This window comes from Acomys russatus, chromosome 2 (assembly GCF_903995435.1).
Source record: "Acomys russatus chromosome 2, mAcoRus1.1, whole genome shotgun sequence".
Lineage (NCBI taxonomy): Eukaryota > Metazoa > Chordata > Mammalia > Rodentia > Muridae > Acomys > Acomys russatus.
Genome location: NC_067138.1, coordinates 42,184,007 through 42,211,149, shown reverse-complemented (window position 1 = coordinate 42,211,149; position 27,143 = coordinate 42,184,007). Strand labels below are relative to the sequence as shown.

General features: G+C 34.8%; 1 protein-coding gene across 1 annotated transcript in view; it reads left to right on the top strand.

The window, feature by feature from the left end:
• Window positions 1-27,143, top strand: part of Cnbd1 (cyclic nucleotide binding domain containing 1) — a 332,377-nt gene that overhangs the window by 179,174 nt on the left and 126,060 nt on the right. The window contains exons 6-7 of the mRNA XM_051155903.1: window positions 1,661-1,806; window positions 20,980-21,167. Of these exons, the coding sequence (XP_051011860.1) occupies window positions 1,661-1,806; window positions 20,980-21,167 (334 nt within the window). The remainder of the gene's footprint in view (window positions 1-1,660; window positions 1,807-20,979; window positions 21,168-27,143) is intronic.

Below are 27,143 nucleotides of genomic sequence, written 5' to 3'. Positions count from 1 at the left end.
ATCTGCTGAGCCATTTTGGATTTTATATTTTGGATATTATATCACTAGATTTTTGATACTAATTATTTGTCATTGCATACTAGACATACATTTTAAAATGATATTTATTTAGTAGGGGATTACTTTTATAAAAATAGTTTCTCAGACTGGCTATTAGTTATTATTTTTTAAAATGTTTTGGGCATAAGTTACAACAGAAAGAGAATTTACATCATCCTTCAAGATATATAATATATATATACACATAAAGACATAAGGCACAAATTACATGAATTAATTAATTTTCTATCAATGTGATAAAGTGCCATGGTTAAGACAACTTATGAAAAGAATGTATTATTGGGTTCATCGGTCCGGAGGGTGAGAGTTCATGATGGCAGTGTGAAGGCACGGTGGAAGGATCAACTGACAACTCACACCTTGCACTGTAAGCAAGAGGCAGAGAAAGCACACTTCAGTATGCCAGGAGGCTCTGAAATCCTAAATCTGTTCCCAGTACCACACCACCTAATCCTTCCCCAAACATCCACTTACCGGGGCCAAGTATTCAAATGTATGAGCCTATGGGGTCCATTTTCATCCAAACTACTATAGCACACAAGGTCTATGGTGGAATTGTTACTGACAGAATCACTCATGTGGTGTGGGCACCATAGGTTACTTTCCTGGAACTAAACTATTTTTTGTATTAGCCTTAAAAGTTACTTGAAAATACGTAATTTCCTGCAGTTGTATGTACAACAGTTATATTATTCCCTTCAGAACATAACATGAAATTTGTAGCTTGATTATAGTGTTGCTTTTGCTCACTAGTGAATTTAAATTCTAACAATAATTTAATGACTAAATAAGGCCAGATGAGAGTGTGTGTGTGTGTGTGTGTGTGTGTGTGTGTGTGTGTGTGTGTGTGTGTGTGCATGCCTGTAACCTAGTGCTTAGGCTGCTGAGGTAGAATGATCATGATTTCCTGACCACTCTGAGCTCTATGTGTCTGTCTTTAAATAAACACATAAATACCTTCCATAGTATACGAGAACAATATGCCTCATTTAAAAGTAGATATGTATCTTTTCACTGATATATAAACTATAAATACTGAAGAGTTCAATTAGAGCTTCATTTAATACATAGATAGTATTCAGTAATACAGTCTTTAATTGTAATTAAATTTATATTGAATTTAAGACATCTTGGTGCATCCTTTTTTTTTTTTTTTTTTTTTTTGGAAAGTGAATGTTAAAAGTTTATAAGCTAAATATCTAAAGTTCATTTTAATGCATATATGTAAGATGTAACAATAAATAATTAATATCAGAAATATAGAGATATCAAAAGTATAACACCAATCATATATTTTCATGTATCATACATATTCATTGTAATTAAGTTTCTACTGAAGTTTAAAGCACCATGGAGCTCCTTATTATTGAAAAGAGAGAGTGAATGTTGAAAATTTATTAAAAAGTCAAACGTGGTTTGTTCTTCTTCTGAAACACCTTTTAAATGAAAATGAAAGTTAAAATTGGGAGTTTTAATCCCTCCAATACATTAGCTTGGGAGTTTTTGGTTTTGTTTGTTTGTTTGTTTTGTTGTTGCCTTTTTTGTTGTTGTTTTGCCATGGTCTCTGAATTTATCATTTCCCCTTCTATTCTTTTCTAAGGCCAGTTCACAGAACAATCCATGAACACAACACTGTGTGGAGTATGCTGAAGAAAATTCCAGAGTTAGCCTCTCAGCTCAGCGATGCGCAGCTGAAAATCCTGAGTAAGAAAGTAGTTACTGAAACCTGGATCAAAGGCAGCACAGGTACTTGACTAATGTGTGGCATCTGGCAGAATGAACTGCGCAGTTGTATGGCAAGTTGGCTATTGTTAAGTGCTTATAATTTAATTTGAGATGCTAAATACACTGTCTTAAGATAGTCTTCTCTCAGGGGATGCTGTTTGAATAACAGCTCACACTTCAGAAGGATTTATAGCTTTTTGTCTTAGTTAGAGTTTCAATTGCTAAGGAGAGGTACCATGACCACAGCAGCTCTTATAAAGAAAACCGTTTAACTTGGACTGGCTTAACAGCTTCAGAGGTTTAGTCCACTATTATCATGGCAGGAAACATGGCAGCATGCAGGCAGACATGGTGCTGAAGGATCTGAGAGTTCTACATCTTGTTTCACAGGCAACAGGAGGAGATTGTGTATTACTCTAGGCTTAGCTTGAGCATATGAGACCTCAAAGCCCAAATCCACAGTGACACACTTCCTCTAATAAGGCCACGTCAACTTCAACAAGGCCACACTTTCTAACAATGTCACTCCCCATGGGCCAAGCATTCAAATACATGAGTCTATAGTGGTCATTCCTATTCAAACCACCACACATGTGCACACATAATAGCCCCTGAGACGCAACTGGATTTAATTCTCTCGGCTTCTGGTTCATCAGGTCTGGCATAGGGCCTACATTAAATTTACAATCATTTGTGATGGCAACAACGTACAGTACAAATTTAGTAGCAACTCACAGCTCTTTCAGAGTTGGTTAAAATGCTTGCCTACCTGGCTGCAGATACCACCCTAAATACTGGGAAAGGATTCATTAGACATAGTGCTTATCTTTAGTTTGTTTATATGGATATAGGAGCTATTTCAATAAGAATTCATGCATCTGAACCTCTGAAGGGAAGACAAGCAAGGCATACTCCTTGTGTCAAGAAAATTTCTTTTTTATTCCTTACAGAAACAAAATGATATTATCATTATTATTGTTTGCAGGTGAGGGTCACCAAGGCATAAATAAATCATGCAGGGGACTCCTGCTTATGAATGAAGCTTAATTGTACTTCAACCCAATTCTGAGCTTGCCCTTTTTGCTTGCCCTGTTGGTGGAAAGTGGTTGATCAGGAATCTCACATTTAAAATACAACTAGAATCTTGGAGACTGATGGCTTTTGAAAAGATTTACATATTTTGAGGGTTTTCCCCAATAGTTTTCTCTCACAATTGGCTCCATTTAATTAGAGTTAAGTGGCGGAAAATAAATCAAAAGAGTTTTGCTGTGATTAAAAGTGATTTTAAAGGGGGGGGGGCGGGAAAGACAGAATAAAAGTTCACTATTGCTTTGTTATTAGCTTGAGGACAATAATTAAAAACTACTTCGTTTTATATGTTGTGAAATTATATTTCTAATTATAAAAAGTTATGGTACAACCTAAACAACCTTCAGTTAAAGATTGACTATCATTAGTTTAAGGGAATTATAGGCACTGACTGAAAAGAATATACTTGTATGTGCATATATATTCTCTCTCTCTCTCTCTCTCTCTCTCTCTCTCTCTCTCTATATATATATATATATATATATATATATATATATATATATATATATATATATATATTTGCAAGTTAGAAACTTGGAAGTTAGAACTTGCAAATATCTATGCAAAGTATTTGTGTATTAACATACAAGTATATATATATATATGTATTTAAAACTGTATGTGGATTCAGAAGGGTATTTTAAAGGTGCACACACTTAAAGTTTTTCCTTATTGTAGAATAGATTAATTAGGGGCTGCTATGGCTTGGGTATGGCTTAAATACTTCACAGCACTCTACTATGATTGAAAGCTTTGTCTAGTTGTGGCTTAATTTATGGCATTGGGAGGTGGTAAAACCTTTGCGAGGTGGGTCCTTATGGATGATTCTTTTAAATGATTTGTCTATAATGTAATATGTATGCCATTCATTGAGTTCTAATAGGGAATTATAATAGCAGTAAACATGGCTGTGTTAACAATCCATTCTTTGCTCCTGTTAAATATTTGATTGGTTCCTACTGTCACTCATGACACAATATATTTTCCAAATATGACTTTCCCAGCATCCAAACAAATGGGATAAGTGATATTTGCTTATGAGATACCAACCATGGCCTAAATGTACCCTTTTCCATTATAAAATCAAATAGCTCAGGCTTTTATTTTAGCAAAAAAAAAAAAAAAAAAGGTAATATAAAAGCAATAAAGGTAAATAATTTTCTATTACTTCTACATGTGTGGAGGAGCTAATTTCTACAATAATTTTAAAATCATGTATACTTTGGAGATTCATATTTTGCAAGAAAGTTCAACAAATTAAAATTGGGAAGAAATATTTCATTCTGATGGTTAAGCATATTAACTAATACTTTACCATAATTTTTAAAATGAAATACCAATACTTACGTGATTAAATGACATACAGAATTCCAACTTGTGTCTTTGGGTTCTTTAAAAATTTATGTCTCTGATTTTTTTTCACCTGCTAGAATCCAGATGCCTTAGAATTTCTAAGACATGTAGTTTTAACTGCTCAGATGTTTCCCCATCAAAGCCTCAGCTCATTAGATACAGAAATTTTGTAGTTCTTTTTCTTCGTCCACTTTAGCAACAACAACAAAGCCTAGATAGCTGTCTGTTTCTCTCCGTTAGCCTTATTCGCATGTGCATCTCTCTGTGGTGATTTAAAGTGTTCCCTCATGCAGCCACTCATTCCCAGCTGCTGACTCTCAATCTGCCACAGTGGCTCATTTCTCTAGGGCAATTCTGCACAGCTGCTTGTGCCTTCTGCTCTTTTCATATGCCCATTAGTTCTCATGAGCTACATTATTTAAGAAAGTTTTCTGAGTTTACCTTCATCCAAACAGCCTCTTATGCATTCAGTTTCTGCCAACAAAATATAAAATAAACAATACTATGACCCAGGTGAATCAAGCATAGAAATGTTTCTAAGTAATCATGGTATTAAACATTTTATCCTATATCATTATTTACTATAAAATTACCATAATTATATATTACTTACATATACTGTACCAAAATTACTGAAAGTAGAGGACAAAGGAGATGGCAGTCAGTACACAGCATGCATTAGCTGACCATCTGCAGTCCTCTAGACGAGAGATAGACTGCATGCTACTAACCCACAAAGCTCCACAGAGGCAGGGAGAAACAATTCCCAATCAGCCTGGGAATTTTCTGCAGTGTACAGTGTTGTAAGGGTGTCATGCACAACAGGATGGGTATGTTCAATGAGTTTTGACTTGATTTATTTTTTAATATATGTACTATCATAATTTGAGAAGTAATTGTGTTATGCACTTAAAGTAGATACACAATTAAAAAAAACACTCATAGCAAAGCCATGGATAATCTGAAATTAAAGTAGAGACACTCAGTTATATCACAACAAGAGCAGAACATACTAACTGGAAATAGATTTAACCAAATAACTGCAAAATGTATTTATTAAAAAGGCCAAACCAGTTTTGAGAGCTATATTTAAATATCTTAGTTGTTAGAAATTTGTCAAATCATCATACTTTAAAGGACTTAATATAGCAATATCTAAGTAGTTGTACAGATAAAACAAAATCACTAGTTAAAGCACCAGATGTCTTTTTACACAAACTGATAAACTGGTTTTAAAATTCATAATGAAATTTATAGGACTCAGAGGAATCCAAATATTACGGAAAACAGGTAATGAACCACAGGGCCCACATACATCTATATTAAAAGTTACTACAAATATCTATGGCATCAAAGCATTGTACTATCAGTATGTTGACTGATATGATGATCATATAATAACAATTAGTAATAAATAATAACTTAATAACTTAACTGTATGGTTTATTTTTAGATTACATATTTAAGACAGCCCAATGATCAAAAGAAAAGTTTTCATTGAATGTGGCTTGGTCAACTGTATCCATATAGTAAATAATAACAATGTATGTACAAGTGCTAGCCCAGAATATATCAAAGACTAAATGTAGAAGTAAACCTGTTCAATTATTAAATTACCAATTAATTTTCACTGACCATAGTTTAAGTCATGTCTTTTTCATTTACAAGTGACAAACAATTGGATAACTTGCATTATGCACAAATTAAAATACTTTGAATTTTAATAAAAACAAGAAGACTAAAAGCAGTGGTGCAAGGCGTTGTTTATTTATTTATTTTTTAAATTAATTTATTCTTGTTACATCTCAATGGTTATCCCATCCCTTGTATCCTCCCATTCTTCCCTCCCTCCCATTTTCCCATTATTCCCCTCCCCTATGACTGTTCCTGAGGGGGATTACCTCCCCCTGTATATGCTCATAGGGTATCAAAGCCTTTTCTTGGTAACCTGCTGTCCTTCCCAGATCTAGCCAATGGTCAGATCATTCTCCACAGTTGAGTGGAGAGTGGGATATGACTTTCTCACGAACTCTGATGCCTCACATTTGACCATGTCCCCTGGAGGGGGGGACCTGGTGGCACTCAGACCAAGGCATTGTTTAAATCTTGAAGATGTGTCATGGCGTCCATGCAATCTCTGTGGCTGCTGCCTGCTTGGCTGTTGAAGCTCCAGAATTGCCCACTATGTGGAAGACTGGCTGGGAACATCTAGCACTTTGCCACTTGGTAGATGATTTCTGGAAAAATTAAGTTGCTTTTTTGAGACTCTGCTATGGGGATTTGTCTGTCCAGGTGATCTTGACATAACAGAATCTCAGGCAGATGTGTAGATTAGTAAACAAACTGAGCCTTTGTGTTGTGTCCAGCCTTCCTAAAACAAATCATATAACCTATAGCTACTACAAAAATTGAAGCTTGATTAAATAGGATTGAAATGAGTATCTCATCTTCACTATATAGTTCTCTAACCTGTTGTAGAACTTAGCTAAAGTGTTACTTCTAACTATGAAGTCCTACACATAGTTTCTTAAGTTTATGTAGCCCATGTTAAGTTCTTAGAAATAAACTTTACACAAAGACAAAAGAGAGAAGAAGAAAAATACACTTCTATGTTAAATTCTTAAAGAAAAGTGTGTATTTGTCAAAGTTCATATAATAAAGCCTTCTTCACTGGAGAGTCTGAATGAAAGAATGCAATATTTTACTGAAAAATAAATAACCCTCACATAGACACATTTATAAAATAATTATGCAAACATTTTTGAATAATGAGTGTGCCATTTGTGCAAATAATTCTAATAAAAAAGATTTGTGGGTTTAAAGCCCTTATAATCACCAAAAGTGAATAAAATAACAAATAGTTACATCTGATATTTATAAATATACAACCATTTTAATTGTAACTAAATGAAAATATTCATTAAACTACATGGGTTGTTTTCTAGTAATTCATCACTGACAAGTACAGTAAGTCCAAAATCCTTCTGAAGCAAGTACTTAGAAAATAGCTCAGTACTAGCTGCAGAATTTTGATGCCAGACTTCCTAATCCCAGGACCTCCTGTGAGCTGTGGCTTGCTGTACAATCTCGAGAGCGCACCATTTTACTAGCCCCAGAAAAAAATTGATTTTCAAAACAAAGGCCAGTTCCTTATCAAACCTTTGCAATTAGTCAAAAAAGAAAAATCCATAGTCACAGATTATGAAATTTATCATATGGTCTATGAAATAGGTTATTGAAATATATTGATTCTTAAATTTTCATTTAATCTATTCCCTCTGTTACAAGCTTGCATAGGTGGATCATGTTTAAGCACTGTAATATTTGCCATTTGTCTTAACATAAATTTTCTTAACATCATTCTTATCCAGATCCCTCGGGAGAGGGTGATTTAATTGGGAAGTCCTTTTATGAAGACGCATCCCTCATCATCTTTGAAAACTGCGTTCATTCTTTATCCTGTGACTACAGTCCTTCTGTTCTACTGAAGTGTTTTCCAAAATCTTCTCTCTTTGCTGAATTTTTCTCTATAAAATCTTCCGGTCTTCTTCCTAGTAGCGATTCAGCTCCAATAGACGGAGTTCTGAGTCCCACAGGCCATGGCCCTGCACTTACTCAGATGGGCCCCTGATCGGAGTCCTCTCTTTCCCAGCCGATTCTTCCGGGATCTTGGAAAACTTCTCACAAACACACTGCTTGCCTTTCTCTACACATAGACTCTCTGGAGACCTAAATGATGAATTATTTCACACATGAAATCTTAACAACATGGAATTGTAACCTACTTTCTTTCCCCCTAAAGTAATGGGGTTGTATTCCGTTGATTTAAATTGTACTTTCCAAGGTTCTTCTCTTCAGCTTTCTTTTCTTTTTTACATTCTCATTGACTAGTTTGCTCCTCCATCCATTTCTTCTTATAAGGATTACTTCCAATAACTCCTCACTGGTCTCCCGTTTATTTATTTATTTATTTCACTGTGTAACCCTGGCTGTCCTGGAACTAGCTTTGTAGACCAGGCTGGCCAGGAGCTCACAGAGCTCCACCTGTCTCTGCCACCAGAGTGCTGGGATTAAAGGTGTGCGCTACTTGTCTGGCTTCTCTCTTCCTGTTTATTTCCAGAAAATCTGATTCCTTAATGAGCTTGTACATATTTTCTCTGACTATTAATGAAGTATTACCATGACACATACTGCAAGCTACTAATATTTTAAAACACAAAGGAAAAGAGAATTTTTATTATTCTCCTTAACCTTTGCTAGCTATCTTCTTCAATTTGGTATATTTTCTTATTTTAGTTGTGTCCAATTCTAAGTCAAAAATTTCCATCTTAGTTCTTGCTTTGGATTTGTCATTTCAAAACCAACTACTTTTTTACTAACTACACATAGAGATGGCTGTGTTTTAATGTAGGTGATCAATATTCTTATATGAAATGGTGGAGCTGAATAAACACTGGCCTGAACTAAATTTTGTTTGTTTGCTTTCTTTTTAAAACTTAAAGAGTGAGGGGATGTGATTCTGTGGTTGAGATGAACTGTACCATTCAGAATCAAGTAAGTAAGTCTATGGATGTTATTTCTTCCACAGCAAACTGCATTATATATTTTTGCTTAATGAATGCTAGCCACCAGGCACAAGCGTCCTAGTCAGTGTGAGATGGACTTCTCTATGCCCTCCAGCAAAGTGTGTGGTATCTTCAGTAATCATGTCTTACCATTTAAGCGCAATGTAGTCAAGAACAACCACAATAACCTGTGTAATTTGGCGTGCCTCTGGGAGGAGTTCAGTCCATGCATGTTAACTACATTAAATCTCCCTTTAAGATATTTAAATTCTATTTTGACATCAGGGTACTAACTAGTGGATATTCCCACTATTAATTTTTACCTTTGCTTTGAATTTTTTATTTATGATATATTTCTAAAATCCCTAATGAAAACTACCAATGTGGAAGTTTTTTACTTTTAGTGCTTTTAAAAAATCCTGATTATTAAGGTTATGTGTGTTAATAAGATCTCATATCTAATTTAATTTAATTTAAAATTATTGTTTTTTTTAAAAATAAACATTCTTACTAAGATTTAAAACTTGGTTAATTATTTAAAAGGTAATTAGCATTTTAATTGCGTCGTATATATTCTTAGCATGCTCTGAATGAGATATCTTAAAATACTATTTCTTGTACTTTTATTTGAAAAATCATGATTTTTGTCTCCTATACTTAATTGAAGATAGGTGATAAAATCTCATGTGAATTTGTGTTTTGGTTATAATTTTCCTGTATTATAGTATAGGCAAAATTTTCAAACAAAATTCTCTGCATTTTTAAATTACTACAAATGCCATCCTTTTCATTAAACCAGTTTAGATCTTTTATAACAGATATAATCTTTTTATGTTTTCACATACATTATCCTTCTTTAAGAATGCTGACTTTCTGATGCTTAATCTAATGATAATAAATTTGTGACTTTTATTAAATACTAGTTTTTATATTGTCCCTGGGACTAGTATGTCTCAGTATTAGTAGGCTTCATAGAACATTTTATTTGTAGATTTACACATATTATAGACGTACAATAAGACATCTTATTAGACTTGTGCTATATAACTTCCCTTTGCATAGAATGAGAAAGGATATATGGGCTTTGTGCTCAATATTCACATTTCCAAAGATTCATAACTTAGTAACAGCTATGAAGAAGCTATTTATTATTTTCATTTTATTTAATGTGCAATCATTTAGGACTTCTAAAGTGTCTTCTATGAACCAATATTTCAAATTCTCCAGACACCCACACCCCCACACACTGATTTTGTTTTTTTGTACTGAACTTATACATAATAGAGTGTAAAGAAAGTCAACTTTCAAAGTGATTGTAATCAACGCAGACACAATTCTTAGTGAAATAACAGATTTTATCTTTGTACCAAAAAAGATGAATATTATGGTTTCTCTACAGATCATTTAAATCTTCTGCCGTTTACTAAAATACAACTAAACCTTCATTTACCCAACAAATGTATGCTAAGTATTGGCAAATAATCGAGGCTCTATGCTTGGGGCTAGAAATCGAAGAGCACAGCGATGGATTCATCTTTGAGGACTGTGGGGTATTTAGGTAGAATCCTCCGAGTGTGAAGTAGTCCATGACAAAAATGCTGTGAAGAAAGTTGTCTATGAATGGGCACTGGTTATTCTCAATAAAGCTGGCTAGGTTGAGGAAAATCTTTCCTGATCAATAGAAGATACTTAGTTCACTTCAAAGGTCAAAAAGGTATTAGCCAGTTGACAGTGTGACCTTATTCCTCAAAATTTTTTTGAACATTTCACTCATTTTAGAATGGTTTAGCATAAGGGCCTATGCACCAGAGACAGGGTGATACTGAATAATTAACAAGTATTTGCTTTAATCAATCTTTGTGTTTGGTTTTTAACCTTTCAACGATTCAATAATAAAACAGTTAATTAAATATCCCTTTAGTTTTAAAATTCCTTTAAATGCCATTTGCATTCATAAATGGGTAAGAGGGGATTTTTTGATGTCTTAATTTTCTAGTATCTTGTATTCTAAATTTTATGACTTTAAAATCAGTATTTCTATAATATTCTCTGAATTTTCTATGATGAGTAAATTTCTTTTACTTAAAATTTGTATGGCATAGTTTTACATATTTTGAAAATATAAATAGGAGATCTATTTTTCAAAATTTTACATATATCTTATATTATTGACAATTTCATTTTTCACAACTTATATTATTAGCATCACTTTTTATTTTTCAGTACTTTAATTGCTTTTTCAGAATTTAACTATATTTTTTTTCTTCATGTAATTATTATGGTGTTTAAATAATTTGTACATTTTAGTAACTAAAAAATATTTCTCAAATTCTATCTGAGGAGGGTTGTTAGCTCTGTATCTGCTACCTTAGTTTAAGAAATATTTGAGTATTAATTACAGAATTTTGATAGACATAGTAAACATTCTTTTTTATTGAGAAGTTTTAAAGATGTATAAAACCAACATGTGTACATTAGTTTACATATATACAGATATATTGATATATGAAGTATAATCCAATGCTTGTGTATGCATGATTGCAAATTTGTATGTGTATATATGTGTGGGGTAAGTTCTTCATGGGCAACTATAAATTCATTGACAGAAATTTTTTTACTTTGGGACAAGCACTTATGTAATTTCTGATAAACTACATAATCATTTCAAGTCTTGATTTCTTCATTGGAAAAAAGAACTAGTGCTATATGAGTGCTGTATATATGTGTATATATACAAATCTTGCATATGTATGATACATATAGTGTATATAATCATAATATATATGTATTAGTAATATGTATATCAGTATATATATATAGTCAGTATGCATATATGTATAAATTTATACTAATTATCTCTTATCTATCTATCATCTATCTATCTATGTATCTATGTATCTATCTATTTATCTATCTATCATCTATCATCTATCTATTCATATATTGGCATTAACGCCATAGATTAAATAAACTATGACAAGAATCTGTCTGTGTTGAAAAATAGCTATACCAATATTGGTGTTCTGGACTTAGAGATGATGTTTCATTTCTCAATGCTTCTATTTCATGATTTATAAAATTAAAGCAAGCATAGTACCTATTTTAAAATATCAATTAAGATAAAAATATCTTTATAATATATTTCAAATATTTAGGTATGGCTATATACCTAAATCAGGGGTTAATAATTATTTGTTGTCATAAATGGGCATTCAAGATATTTTAACAGTTTTCACATATTACATTAGCATGTTGCTTAGTATTAAAAGCTTATTTTAAAACTATAATCTTCATTGTTATTTCTAATGTAGCATATATTTATATATATATAATCCTTTAACAATCTTGTATGTGTATATTGCATCTTGATCATATCTACCCCTTGATAATCATTTCTTTTATTCATGATGATATTTGAACCTGATAGCATAGCTTATTTTGAAATTTTTTAGTATAATTTGTGGTTATGACATATATTCTAATCTAAATATTTTTCCATGGTTCTGAAAATCTTCCATTTTGTTTGACTCTTTCAAGATCTTAGTGTAAATATAGACACGTCTAAACAGAGATTATATACAGAAGGTTCTCTCACTCGTCAAAACTTGAAGGACAAGGACTGCTTCCTTGAGAAAATTTGTAAAGTTACCCCTCACCTCCAAGGTGACCATATTTTATTTGGAGTATGCAGCTTATGATTGCAGCTCCTAGTATGACAGCCATGTCCTAAGTAATGCATCTACACTGGCTGCTGATGTTTCATGGATTGTAAGGGAGATTACTGTGAAACACTGATGTGTTTTGTCATGGAAGTTATAACCACTTAACCACATGATAATTTTTTATTATATCTGGCTTATTTAAGTATAGGCTTGCAAACCAAATTAGCATTGCATTTGGATGTTACATTTCTGAGAGTTTTCTACAGCTTTTCCTTTTATAAAATACTCATTTGATAATAGATGCTGAAATTTGGTGTCTTAGATGGGATGAGAACCATACACAAGCTGTGTGAATACATGTCTTAGGCTGATCCCAGAGCATTTCTTTCTCTATTCTAGCTATCCATAGGCCTAAGTCTGGAAGCCTCTATTTTCATACAATCTAATCTTTAACCTGAACTTTGAAAGCTACAGCTTCCAGCCTCCATCTGCTAATTTATTCCTAGAATGTTTCAGCATCTGAGACATACTGCTGAATAAACTTACCCTCTCTATCTTTCTGAACTTTAGCTGGATGTTTCAACTCAGCTGTTCTGTCTCAAACTCCTCTATAAGCTAGCTGATTCAAATTGGCTTATCTTGGCTTCTGACTGAATTGCTCTACTTGGCCTCAAACTAACTCTGGCAATATGTTTTTTTTTCTCTTTGTTTAAAATTTTAATTTAATTTTTAAAACTTTTATATATACCTTCATATTATTACACATATATACAATAAACTCCATACAGCAAGATGGACCACAAAGCAATTAGGAATTATATAAATATTACATTCATAGTATTTTGCCTATTTGTATTTGGCAACCACGGAGAAAACATCTTTCTATCTTGCTGATTTACAGCTCTGAGTATAGATCAACATCTATGGCAATATGTTCTTAACATGTTGGTGCCTTCTTATTCTCTGCCTCTTTCTGCCTTTACCTGCATCTAGTTTGTTCTCTCTGCAGCCTGCTGTGTAAAACTATTCCTGGAAAAAGTTCTTTTTTCAGTAAAAATTATGTCTCCTCTCTCCCTGTGCTGTTCTTAAGTACCTCTCTTTCCTGTGATGGTCCCCTTAGAGTTGAGTATACCCTTTCTTTGACTAATTCTACCAAATATTTTTTTTTTGATTCATAACTTTTTTCTGCCCCTCAATTAGACATCACTTTCAAAGTTCTACAAGCTAACCATGCCTTCATTGATAGGGATTAAAGGTACATGCTAGATGTATGTCTATATTCTTGCCAGATACTTCATTGCTTGTGATTATAGATGTGTACTAAAAGCATGTCTGCATTCTGGCCAGCTCACATAGACATATAAGGGATTTCATTGTAATCCCTCTCCAGAGGAGCCATATTGCTGCAATAAAATTTCACTACACTGTCTCCTCCATGTTGGGAGACACAGCCAGCAAGAGCTCTATGAAATTCCCTCAGGAAGAGCCAGTTAAGAGCCTGCTTAGCTTTTTCTCCTGCCTTCCAAGGGACAGAGCCCACAGAGGCCCATAACTTCCCCTCTAGAAGAAAACTGCCAGCCCCAAGATCCTCAAGGCCTATAGCACTGCAGGAACAACCCAGTTAGAGGCCAACCAATGTTTCCTATGGGCACCTGGTACACATCCAGCTGAGAAATATCCAGGCCTGCTGTTACTCAAGAACACCCAGCCATTGGTATTGTGCAGTCTGCTACTCCCTAAACTCCACTATTGGGCCCAAGGCTCTGCCTAATTCTCTGAGAAGTCCTGTCAGAATACAGAACACCCAGCAACATCAGGCAGCACCAGATGGCTAAAGGCCAGTGCAAGAAAACAATCAATAAGAGCCAGGGAAATATGGCATCACCAGAACCCAGCTATTCAATATTACAAGCCCTGGACACCTGACACAGCTGAATCAAAAAAAGATGGCCTTAAATACAACCTTATAAAGGTGACAGAGTCCATAAAAGAGGATATGAATAAATTCCATAAAAGAACACAAGAAAATTCAATCAAAGAGGTGAAAGAAATACATAAATACTTTAATGAAATACAAGAAAATTCAATTAAACAAGTTCAGGAAATTAATAAAACTGTACCAGACCCACAGATGGAAGTAGAAGCAATAAAAAAAACACAAACTGAGACCTCATCCTGGAGATGGAAACCTAGGGAACAGAACAGAAACTAAAGACACAAGCATCATTAACAAAATACAAGAGATAGAAGAGTCTTAGATGTAGAAGATATTTTTGTTGAAGTCAGTACATCAGCCAAAGAAAATGTTAAACCTAAAGAGTTCTCAAACCAAAACATCCAAGAAATCATAGAAACTATGAAAAGACCAAATCTAAGAATACTAGGAAGAAGACTTACAGCTCCCAGGACTAGAAAATATTTTCAACAAAATCATAGAAGAAAATTTCCCCCACCTAAAGAAAGACATGCCTATAGTTATACAAGAAGTTTACAAAACACCACATACATTGGAGGAGAAAATAAAATTCTTCCACTATATCATGATCAAAACCCTAAATGTACAGAACAAAAAAGAGAATATTAAAAGTTGCAAGGGAAAAAGACCAAGTCACATATAAAGGCAGAACTATTAGAATTGCAACTGGTTTCTCAAGAGAGACTCTAAAAGCCAGAAGAGACTGGAAAGCTATCTTACAAATATTAAGAGACCATAGCTATCAGCTGGACTATACCCAGTAAAACTTTCAATCACTATAGCTGGAGAAAACAATATATTCCATGAGAAAAACAACTTTAAACAATATATATTCACAAATCCAGCCCTACAGAAGATGCTAGAAAGAAAACTTTAACCCAAGGTGGATAAATACACCCAGAAAAGCAGAAGAAATAAATAATCCCACATCAGCAAATCCAAAATAAGGAAAGCACACATACACAAACCACACATGCACTCTACCACCACCAACTTCAAAATAACAGGAATTAGCAATTATTGATAATATCTCTTGTCAGCTGTTTTTTAACAATTAAACTTTATTATACAACCCAAACTAGCTTACACAAGAAGGAAAAAAGGTTAAAGGGACAAAAGAGTGAACCTTCCGGTATCTGTTCCATGGGACGGGTCCTTAGGTGTCTCTCTGGCCTGCGTGCTGCTCCGGCCTGTTCACTGTTTCCCCATGCTCAAACCCAGGCTGAACCTGTTGTTCTCTCCTCCCCACCTGCAGGTCTCCTTCTCTCTTGAGGGTCTATTAGAAAAACAATAGCCCAGGAGGAGTTCCCAGGTCTGCTTCCTGAATTCCAGGCCCAGGATGGCTCCACTAAGTCTGTCACAAGGTATTCATGTAGTGCCCCAAGGGTAAAGCCCGCCAAGACTGCTTCCACCTGTGACAAAGCTTAATCTTTCCCACAATCTCTCAACATCAATGGACTCAATTCCTTAATAAAGAGACACAGGCTATCAGTAAAGGAGAAAACATTATCTATCATTTGGCATATAAGAAACACACATTATCTCATAGTAAAGGGCTAGGGAAAGGTTTTTCAGGCACACAAAAAGAAAGCTGGAGTAGCATTCTAGTATCTAATAACATAGACTTTCATCCAAAATTAATCAAAAGAGATGGGGAAGGACGTTTCACACTCATTGAAGGAAAAACCCATCAAGATGACATCTCAATTCAAAACATCTATGCCCCAAATGAAATGGCACACACATTCACAAAAGTCACATACTAAAACTTAAATCCATACATCAAACCCAACACATTAATAGTGGTATATTTCAACACTCCACTCTCACCAATAGACAGATCATCAAGATAGAAACTAAAAGGAAATAATGAAACTAACATATTATGAATCAAATGGATCTAACATATCTAAAGAACATTTCACCCAAACACAAAAGAATATATAATCCACTTAGCACCTCATGGAACATTCTATGAAATTGATGATCACAAAGCAAGCCTCAACAGATACATTCAAATTGAAATAGCACCTTGTATTTTATAGACCACCATGGATTAAAGCTGGATTTCAATAACAACAACCATAAGACAGAAACAAGATGAAACCTATAAACTCATTGAAACTGAATAATTCTCTACTCAATGACTACCAGTTCAGGGAAGAAATAAAAAAAAGAAAATAAAGACTTTAAAATTCAATAAAAATAAAGGTACAACATACCCAAGTTAATGGGACACAATGAAAGCAATGCTAAGAGGAAAGTTCATAGTACTAAGTGCCTTCTTAAAGAAATTGGAGTGTTTTCATACTAGCAATTTGAAAGCACACCTAAAATCGCTAGAACAAAAAGAAATAAACATACCTAAGAGGAGTAGACAACAGGAAATAATCAACTCAGCGCTGAAATCACTCAAGTGGAAACAAAGAACTATACTAAGAATCAATGAAACCAATAGCTGGTTCTTTGAAATATAATCAACAATATAGACAAATGCTTAGTCAAACCAACTAAAAGGCGGAGAAAAAGTATTCAAATTAACAAAACCAGAAATAAAAGTGGAGCATCGCATCGGACTGAGGAAATCCAAAGAATTATTAGGTCTTACTTAAATAACCTGTACGTCACAAAATTGAAACATCTAAAGGAAATGGATGATTATCTTGATATATTTTATTTACAAAGTTAAATTAAGATAAGGTAAACAGTTTACATAGTCCTATAAGTCTCAAGGAAATAGAAGCAGTCATGAAAAGTCTCCTAACGCCTCCCCCCAAAAAAACCCACACACACAATACCACACACACACACACACACACACGCACACACATACACACACACACACACACACACACACACACACACACACACACACACACACACACACAAAAGCCAAGGCTTTTAGCACAGATTTCTATGAGACTTTCAAAGAAGAGCTTATACCAAAACTCCTCAAACTATTCTATAAGATAGAAACAGAAGGAAAACTGCCAAACTCATTCTGTGAAGCCAAGTTACTCTCATACCTAAACGACACAAAGACTCAACAAAGAAAGAGAATTTCAAACTAATTTTCTTCATGAACATTCATGCAAAAATACTCAAACACTGGCAAACTGAATCCAAGAACATGTCAATTACATCATCCACCATGTTCAAGTAGGCTTCTTCCCAGGGATGCAGGGATGGTTCAATGTATGAAAACCCATCAATGTAATCCACCATATACACAAGCTGAGAAAAAAAATACATGATCATCTCAGATGCAGAAAAAGCCTTTGACAAAATCCAACTCCTCTTCATGATAAGTGTCTTGGAGAGATAATATATAGCAACCCAAAGCCAAGATTAAATTAAATGGAAAGTTAAAGCAATGCCACTAAAATCAGGCACAAGACAAGGCTGCCAACTCTCTCCATATCTCTTTAACATAATACTTGAAATTATAGCTAGAGCAATAAGAGAACTAAAGGAGATCTAGGGGATACAAATTGGAAAAGAAGAAGTCAAAGTATCACTATTTGCAGATGATATGATCCTACCACTGATAAACACTTTCAGCAAAGTGGCTGGATACAAGATTAATTCAAAACAATCAGTAGTCCTCCTATATACAAATGACAAACAGGCTGAGAATGAAAGTAGTGAAGGAGGGCAGAGGGCTTCCCAAAGGAAGAAAACCCATGGTCAGGGTATCTCTGAGACAACCTGGAGACCTAAGATAGTGTAGGCTACTGGAAGAATATGGGGTAACTCTATCTGAGCCCCCTAGTAGTGTGGGTCATGAAGACTGAAGAGGCTACCTTCTAACCAAGCAAGACTCCTAGTGGGGGGAAGGGAACACCAACCTACCCACAAAAACTTTGACCCAAATTTTACCCTGCCTATAAGATGTGCAGGGATAAAGATAGAGTTGAGATTAATGGAATATCTAACCAGTGCTTCATCCAGCCTTAGACTCACACCCAGGAAGAACGCCAACCCCTGACACCACTAATGGCACTCTGTTATGTTTGCATATGGAAGCCTAGTATAAATGTCCTCTGAGAGGCTCCACCCAGCAATGGATCAAAACAGATTCTGAGACTCAAAGCAAAACTTGGGACAGAGCCCAGTGAGCCTTATGTAAGAGTGGAGCAAGATTAGAAGGACCTGGAGTAGAAAGGAACTCCATAAGACCAACAAAGACAACAACCTGGGCAAGAGGTGCTTGAGACTGAAGCACCAATAAAGGACCATGCTTAGTCTGAACTTCATCGCCCTATACATATGTAGCCCATGGGCCACATGGTATTCATATGGGTCCCCTAGTAAGGGGAACTGGGGCTGTTTTTGATAAGGACTCTGTTGTATGCTTTATTTTTTTTTTAATCATTTCCTCCTCTTGTGGCTATGCCATAGAGGAAGAGGATGAACTCAGTCCTGATGTGACTTGATGTTCTGGGGGTGGGTTGATGGGAGGGTTTTCCCTTTCTGAAGGGTAGAAGAGGAAAAATAGGGGAAAAGAAAGGGAAGGTGGGAATGGGACGAGGAAGGGGATTATGATTAGGATGTAAAGTGGATAAATAAATACATGAAAAAAATTCTCTACTCATATCTGGGTTATATGCCCCATGACAAGGTAACTATGTATTTTGCTAAAATATAAACCAAGAATAATATCAGAAATATTCATATAGACACAAAGTTCAACTTATATAATGGATTATTAATGGACCTTGTTCAGAAAAATTAAGGATGTATTTATAACAAGTCACCAGGAAAAAGACTGTTAGAAAATGTCAGGCTTTTCTAATTTTTCTAGATTCTGATTTTAGTTTCAAGATATTTGTTATGGTCCCAGCATCATATCCTCATTATCGGCATGAGAAGTGGATATCAATACTTGAAAACGAAGTCTCCTATTATTTTATTAATCAGATGGTATAATGTGAACAAGTGTTAAGAGCAGGTGGAAAGTTGTACTTTTAATATTGCTTGTATGGCATTCGATAAAATTACAGCTATCTTAGCCAAGAAAAAAAAAAGACAATTTACACTGAGAAAGAAGTAGCAGGATTGCATCAGAATTCACACTCCAATGAAAGCAATGCTAAGAGGAAAGTTCATAGTACTAAGTGCCTTTTTAAAGAAATTGGAGTGTTTTCATACTAGCAATTTGAAAGCATATGTTTTTCATCATCTTCACACTACACATATTGTTTAGTGGCTGACCATGTACTACCCAGAATGCAATCCATTTTAATCTTAAACATCCATAAAAACATCTAATCTCTGCTTTAAAAAAGCATTAAAATTACTGTCCCTGGCATTGCGAGAATAATAATTGGGAGAGTTAATAAATACTCCAGTTAAAGAAAAATGCAAAGTATATAAGCAATCGATGATTTTGCAATTGCCTCTGAAAATCAGTTTTCAATGTTTCTGCTCAGAGAAAGTGAATGAGCATCATGTAAGAAAAGATTTTATACACTTTAGTGGTATTCTCCATTCATAACATGATATAAACAGTCATGAAGTGGGTATATATACTATTTACTTTCTATATCCCAAAGAATATCCTTTTTGAGAACTGGAAGTGATTCTGAACTGTATTAGAGTACTAATAGTAGATTATACTTGCCAGGGCTGCAGATGAAAAATTGAGTTCCAAAAATTATATAAGATGACAGTTTGTGGAGAGTTAATGTGGTGTAGGACAAGTACTGTAAAATTCAATTAACCCCTTTAAACTATTTACTCAGCTTATCTACTATCTGTCTAGAGGAAATGTTCATGACAATCTTAGTAGGCATGTCCTGATATATAAAACAAGAAAATGCCATGTGTTTCTTTCTGAGTCTGGGTTAACTCACTCAGGATGATTGTTTCTAGTTCCATTCATTTGCCTGCAACTTTCAGGATTTCCATGTTTTTAATAGCTGAGTAGTATTCCATAGTGTAAAAAGGTCACACGTTAGTCACAGATGGGGTGAGCAGAGAGACGATGTAGGAATTAAAGCATAATTTTGTCAGGATTCCACTAAAATATCAGAGTCAGGGCTAGGAAAGTGAAATAATATTGAACATGGAGCTCCAGGGCAACTGCAAATGTACTGAGGGATTCTTGCTAAATATTAAAGAAGTATGTTTGTTCCTAAAACAGAAACAAAAAACTCAAGAGTATGGCAAATTTGGGGAGTGTGGGTAAAATTTACAGGTTTTCCTAATCTTATTTTTCTCTTAATTGTTGGTCTACTAATTAGGACATATTATTGTTTTTGTTTGTTTGTTCGTTAAAATCCAATAGTTGCAATCCTGAGAAGATATGTTACTATGTGACATGGTTTAAAAAGGGAAGGCTAACAATGTAATTATATGTTAAGTAAAATAAAAATATTACAAATTTTAAAAACAGCATAAATCAAGCATGCAAATATTATTCCTGTTATCTGTCTATAAGTAACTCAATGTTGCACTGATGTTACTGTGTAGGCCAGGTAGAACTTGCTAGAGATACTCCAGAGTTAATTGATGTCATAGATATGGATTTGGTTTCAATTTATTTCAGTGACTGGTAATGATGGACTTTACATCATACTGAAGGGCCTGGCTCGACCTCGTGTAAAGGTTGTAGTAAATCTGTTTGAAGATTCCGACTCAATCATGTCTACAATATGTACGGAAGGATTTATTTTTGATGCAGATTTAAAGGACCCTACAAAGGCTGTGATATATCTACCTTCTGTGGAAATAAAGGTAAGATATAATAATATACAACATTTGTAGTCCCTTTTTTAGATGGCAAAATCTTCAGACAATATAAGTAATAGTGATATAATTATTTTTTAATTTTAATTTTATTAATTTATTCAGATTACAACTCAATTGTTATCCCATCACTTGTATCCTCCCATTCCTCCATCCCTTATGGTTTCACCCTATTCCTCTCCCTTAGGTCTAAGACCAAGGGGACCTCTTCCCCCACTACATGGTCATAGGCTATCAAGTATCATCTTGGTAGCCTGCTTATTCTTTCTATGAGTGTCATCAGGCTTCCCCACCAAGGGAAGGTGGTCAAATATGGAGTACCAGAGTTCATGTTAGAGTCAGCCCTGCTCTTCACATAACTGTGGAGATTGTCCTGCTCATTGGGTAGATCAGAGCATGGGTTCGATGTTTACCACTTGTTTCTGGTTAGTGCAATAGTTTGAGCAGACCCCCTGGGCCCTGATCCACCCAGCACTATGTTCTTCTTGTAGGTTTCTAGGACCCTTTGGGTCCTTCTATTTCCCCATCTCCTATATTTCTCTTACCTAATTTTAAAAAAATTCTTTATTGTAATAGTTAAGAAATTAAATAAATTACTAGAGTTTAATAATAGTAATTTAGGACACCTAAGTATACCTGCCACTCTTTATTCGAATGTGAAGCTGACAATTTGTTGCTCTCTCATCTCTCTTTCCACACTATAACTTTTTTCCTTTTTAAAATTTATTCTTCTCCCATACAGTGCATCCTGACCACAGCCTCTCTTCTCTCCACACCTACACACAACTTTGTCTTGCCCAGATTCACTGCTCTTCTTATTTCCTTCACAAAAGATCACACCTCCCAGAGATATCAACCAAACATGGCATAAGAAGATACAATAAGGCTAGTCACAAACCCTCATATGATGTAACCTGATGATGTAACCCAGTAGGAGGAAAGGGTCCCAATAGCAAGTAAAAAAGGCAGATACACCCCACTCCCACTGTTAGAAGTCGTACAAAACCCCCATTTCTAATGTTAAGGAACTCATGTTTTCCATTTAGGATAGGTTGTCTGTGGCAGTAGTAAATCCTTCTATAAGATGCATGTTCTTTCTAGCACTGGGTAGTTAGCTAGGTTTTCAGTACACGAGTAATTTCCTTGCTTTTGAGTCGACTTTAATTCCATTTAGAGTAATGGCATATAATGTTATTATTGTACTTTTAGAGATATTTACTATACTGCCAATTTATGTGGAAAACCCAAACTCAGAGGAAATGTTCATGCCACTAATGAGTTCCAATCTAATTGAATATTATGATGGTTCATCTCACTTGTCATCTTGATTAAATCTGAAATCACCTCTCAGACAGGTGTCTGATACTGCCTTTGAAGGATTGTCTTCAGATAAGAAGGTTCTTCCCCCATAGCTGGCAATATTCCCTGCAAAGGGATCCTAAAATAGACAGGGAAAAAACAAGATGAGCATGCATATTTATCTTGCTCCTGTTTCTTGGTTGTAAATCCAATATGCCCAGGTGCCCCAGGATCCTGTGACACTGACGTTACTTCCATTATGGATTCTACCACATGGAACTGTGAGCTAAAATAAACCCTTCCCTAACTTTCTCCTTTAAGGGTATTTTTATCACAGCACCAGAATATCTTTATGTAACCACATTCATGTTAAATAGAAGTATGTAATAGCCTTAGGAAATTTCTAAATGTCTGAGATCAATGCGTGGTAAGACAATAGAGATGCTATGGTGTCTTCTGGGAGAGGAGGAAGCTGCAACGACTTCTAGGAAAAAGTAGTACTGGTCTATGGTATAGGAAGGGAAAGTATTAAAATGCCATTTTAAAAAGTAATGATTAAAAAAGGACTTAGGAATGAAAGTGGCCGTGTTATTTTAGGCACACATGAAGTCTGACCAATTAAGTGGGAAAGCAAAGACTGACCTGAGGAATACAGAGGAGAGAAATGTAGAAAGAAGTCTGAACCCAGTCTCCTGGTTGAGTACAAACAATAAATGTAAAGTTGATGAATGCAGCAAGGCATCTTTCCACCTTTCTAAGTTTACTTTATATTCCAGGGCGTAGAAGATTTCATCCAAAGGCTTCCTTGTCTGTTGGTTTAAGATTTGGTCCATGAGTCTTCCAGATGGAGACAGAAACAAGTTGGACAGTTTAATCTGGGCCTCTTAAAAGTGTCATCATTGGTCATCTCTCTAAAGCTTTCTCTCCATTCTCAGTATTTTCTCAGTTCTAGAAAATCCTTCTGCCTTTCACTTTTAGACCTAGAGAAAGTATCTGCACCCTGCCCTTCTCATGACTACATGTCCATAAAAAAGAGTTCTCCTAGGGTTTACTCTTTTATCATCCAAAGTATTTTTCTTCTGATTAGAATGTTGAATATGCAAGGAAAAGAACAAAGAGAATGCTTTGTAATTAGAATCATGCCAGAGACATAGTAAAAGCCTGAACAACAACAACACTAAGGAAAGAATCAATGAACAAAAGACGTTTTAAAAAGAAGTATAACTATCATTGGAGGAATAACCACAAAAAGGCATAACAAAGATTGTGAGACTAAACATGAATATTAAACATGAATATTAATGTCAGTTGCAGGAATATGGAGTTTGAATTAGAATGGGGGTTTCTTAGATAGAGCTGTTACCAGCTAGAGGCTATAATTTGGAGTCACCTGCAAAATTATGCTATAAAACACAAAACAGAGAAAGAAACAGATCTCTAAGTAGAGACCTAAGATTTCAAATGGTATGGTTTAAATAATAATATATTCATGGAGAGATGTCCATCAGCTTCTGAGATGGGTTCGCCATTATAGTAACTGGTAAGAACTGGCAAATGGTTTGGGAGTTTTCCAAATAGAGATGACATCATGGCACCAGCATTGTCAGGCAGTCGAGCTATCTACAGTTCAGAGCAGAGACCAGAGGATGAGTCCTTGGAAGAGACTCCACTGAACAAGCATGGGAAGTGAGAGAACCAGAGAAGTGGGTCCAGGGAGTTTTCCACTGTGGACACATTCATGTGCTGGGTATTGCTATGCTTTGCTCATGCTGTAGCACAGACAGATATTTTCTTATTAGTAATAATTTATGCCGTAATTTTTGTTATAATAGGAATTGTATTTAGTAAAAGAGGAAGAAAACCTTGATTTAGACCCCTTCCATTTCCATATTTTCCATATTATAACAATCTCCAATTCTACTCCTATTTTTTTTTTTTTTTTTTTTAGTTCATGTCATTTGTCATTGAAAATGCATGTACAGTGGTGCCACTAATGACTCCATGGTAGCAGTCAGATGACTTGAAGATTTTCTCTTTACTTCTTTTTCTATTCTTAAAAAATGTCTTGGAAAAAAAATCACATAATAAAATCAAGCAATTGGAATTGCATCCACATGCTTGCTGGCTTGGTGTTTTGCCTATTTCTCTACTTTGTCTATTTAGAGTTAAGTTATCATCACACTGGTTCTTGCTCTGTTCCTAGGTCACTGTATAGGGAAATGGTATAGGTGTAGGTGGGATGAAATTCATTTGCCTTTTCAGTTTATTTAACATTGGCTAAAGTAAAAATAAAATGTTTTATTTTTCTGGTTATACTTCACTGGCCAGTGAAAAAAGAGTTTACTATGGTGTTGTCATAGAAAAGATTTTTACTATGTGAGTTGAATGCAGTCATCACAGCCTGTATGTCTAAAGTAGCAAGCATGGCATTGGACTATGCATAAACATGAAATTGTTGTATTCAGTATGAGACATATAAATATAAGTAATTTAATAATAACTTTTATACCCAAAGATTTAGAGGGATTGATAGCACAAATTTCAAAGATATATATATATATATATATATATATATATATCTTTGATACTCCATATTTTTTTAGCAAAAGAATTGTACCTTTTTTTTTTTTTTATGAAAATGCTTTTAGAGTCTGAAATGAAAGTTCTATCAATCATGTGTCTTTCCTGTGGAGCATGATCTACTGGGGATTGGATAGGCTACCATATTGAGAGGGACTAGTGATTTCTGGAATCCTGAAGCTTAATTTTGCTACAGGCTACCCTCTATTTAAAGACACTTGGAAAGAAGAAAATTAGCAAGAATTGGGTCTAACATTCCAGAACAAGACAATCTTCATAAGAATCCAGCCTAGATCTGGGAAGGGGTTTAAAGTTTACCTCCTGTATTGTCCTTGGCTGGTGCCTTAGTTTGAGCGGGACCCCTGGGCCCATATCTAGCCAATGGTCAGAATATTCTCCACAGTTGAGTGGAGAGTGTGATATGACTTTCTCACGTACTCTGGTGCCTCACATTTGATCATGTCCCCTGGAGGGGGAGACCTGGTGGCACTCAGAGGAAGGACAGCTGGTAGCCAAGAAGAGACTTGATACCCTATGAGAATATACAGGGGGAGGTAATCCCCCTCAGGAACAGTCATAGGAGAGGGGAATAATGGGAAAATGGGGGCGGGGAATGGGAGGATACAAGGGATGGGATAAACATTGAGATGTAACAAGAATAAATTAATAAAAAAAAAAAAAAAAAAAAGAATCCAGCCTAATGGAAATCTAAATTATTGTAGTTACTACAGCAAACTTTTTCCAAGTTTTTTCTTTTTTAAAAGTAAATATTTTTATTTTTTACATATACATTTATATTATCACACATATATTCAATAAAATACATATAGCAAGAAGAACCATGACACTGTCAGGAATTGTATAAATGCTACGTTCTCAGTGTTTTAGCTATTTGTATTTGACAGTCTTGAAGAGGACATCTCGGTGTATCTAAAATTCTGAATGTAAATTAATATCTATCATATCTCATCATTATCAACTTAAAGCATCTATCTAGACCTAAAAACATATTAACCACTAAACAACTAAGCTTTATTACAAAACTAAACTATCTGGTCTTCAACCTCATCAGAGACTTGAGAAGAAATGAACTTGATTACCTGAGTATACCAGGAGTGCGAGCTAGCAGCTTCCCAAATTGAGAATATGACAGAGACAGTTTTCTGCCTGAAAAGTCACCCAAAACTCTCTCTAAAGTTGGAGCATCATCTTCAGTCTTCTTGCCCAATATATATGACAGACATATTTGTGAGGCAAGAACTATTGAAGACTATCTTACCCTGCCTTGGCAGAGTTTGGCCATCAGCTCTGCCTGCATCCAAGCTTGCCCTTTTTAGGCAGAATTCTGTCTGTGGTAGAAACAAAGACATTTTGCTCAGGGGCTTGTTTGCCACATTTGAAGCCATCTCCATAAGGATGTTCTTTTATGCTCATCATCTTCTTTGAGATAGGCTGGATGTTGCCAAGATTTAATGTGTCTCATTTTCAGTGAACCTTTTAAATAATAAAAACATTTTGAAATGCCATATTCTGTATGTTTTTAGGGTTTTTGAAGACCTCATCTAACTATTTAAATTTATCTTTCTATAGAATAATATCTAACTGTTGTTCCTAAGATGTATATCTTTGCAGTAAAAATAGACTAGTAATTGATATGACCATGATTTTATCAACTAACAATTAAATTGTATAACGTACTTATCCTAAACAGTCTGCAACAGCACTTTCAAAGTGTTGGAAGCAAACCTGATATTATGATTGAGTTATATGGGTACAATACCTCCTATTAGAGTAGAAATATATATAATGTGTGTGACGAATAATCTTAATTTGAATTCTGTACCACTGTATCTAAAATTAAACTTATTTTCAACTACATACAAAATTCTATACCAGTAAATTAAAAATAGCCTTGAGAGTGACAATTGAAGCATTAAGTTAAGGAGTAGATTCACTAATCTACTTTTTGTTTTATCTTCCCTATGTATTTTAATTTCCTCCTTCTTTCTTTTAAACCCCCTATCTCCAAACCTAAGAATGGGAGATAAAGGAAAAGAGAGACATCCCTGAGTCTAACCTTGTTTT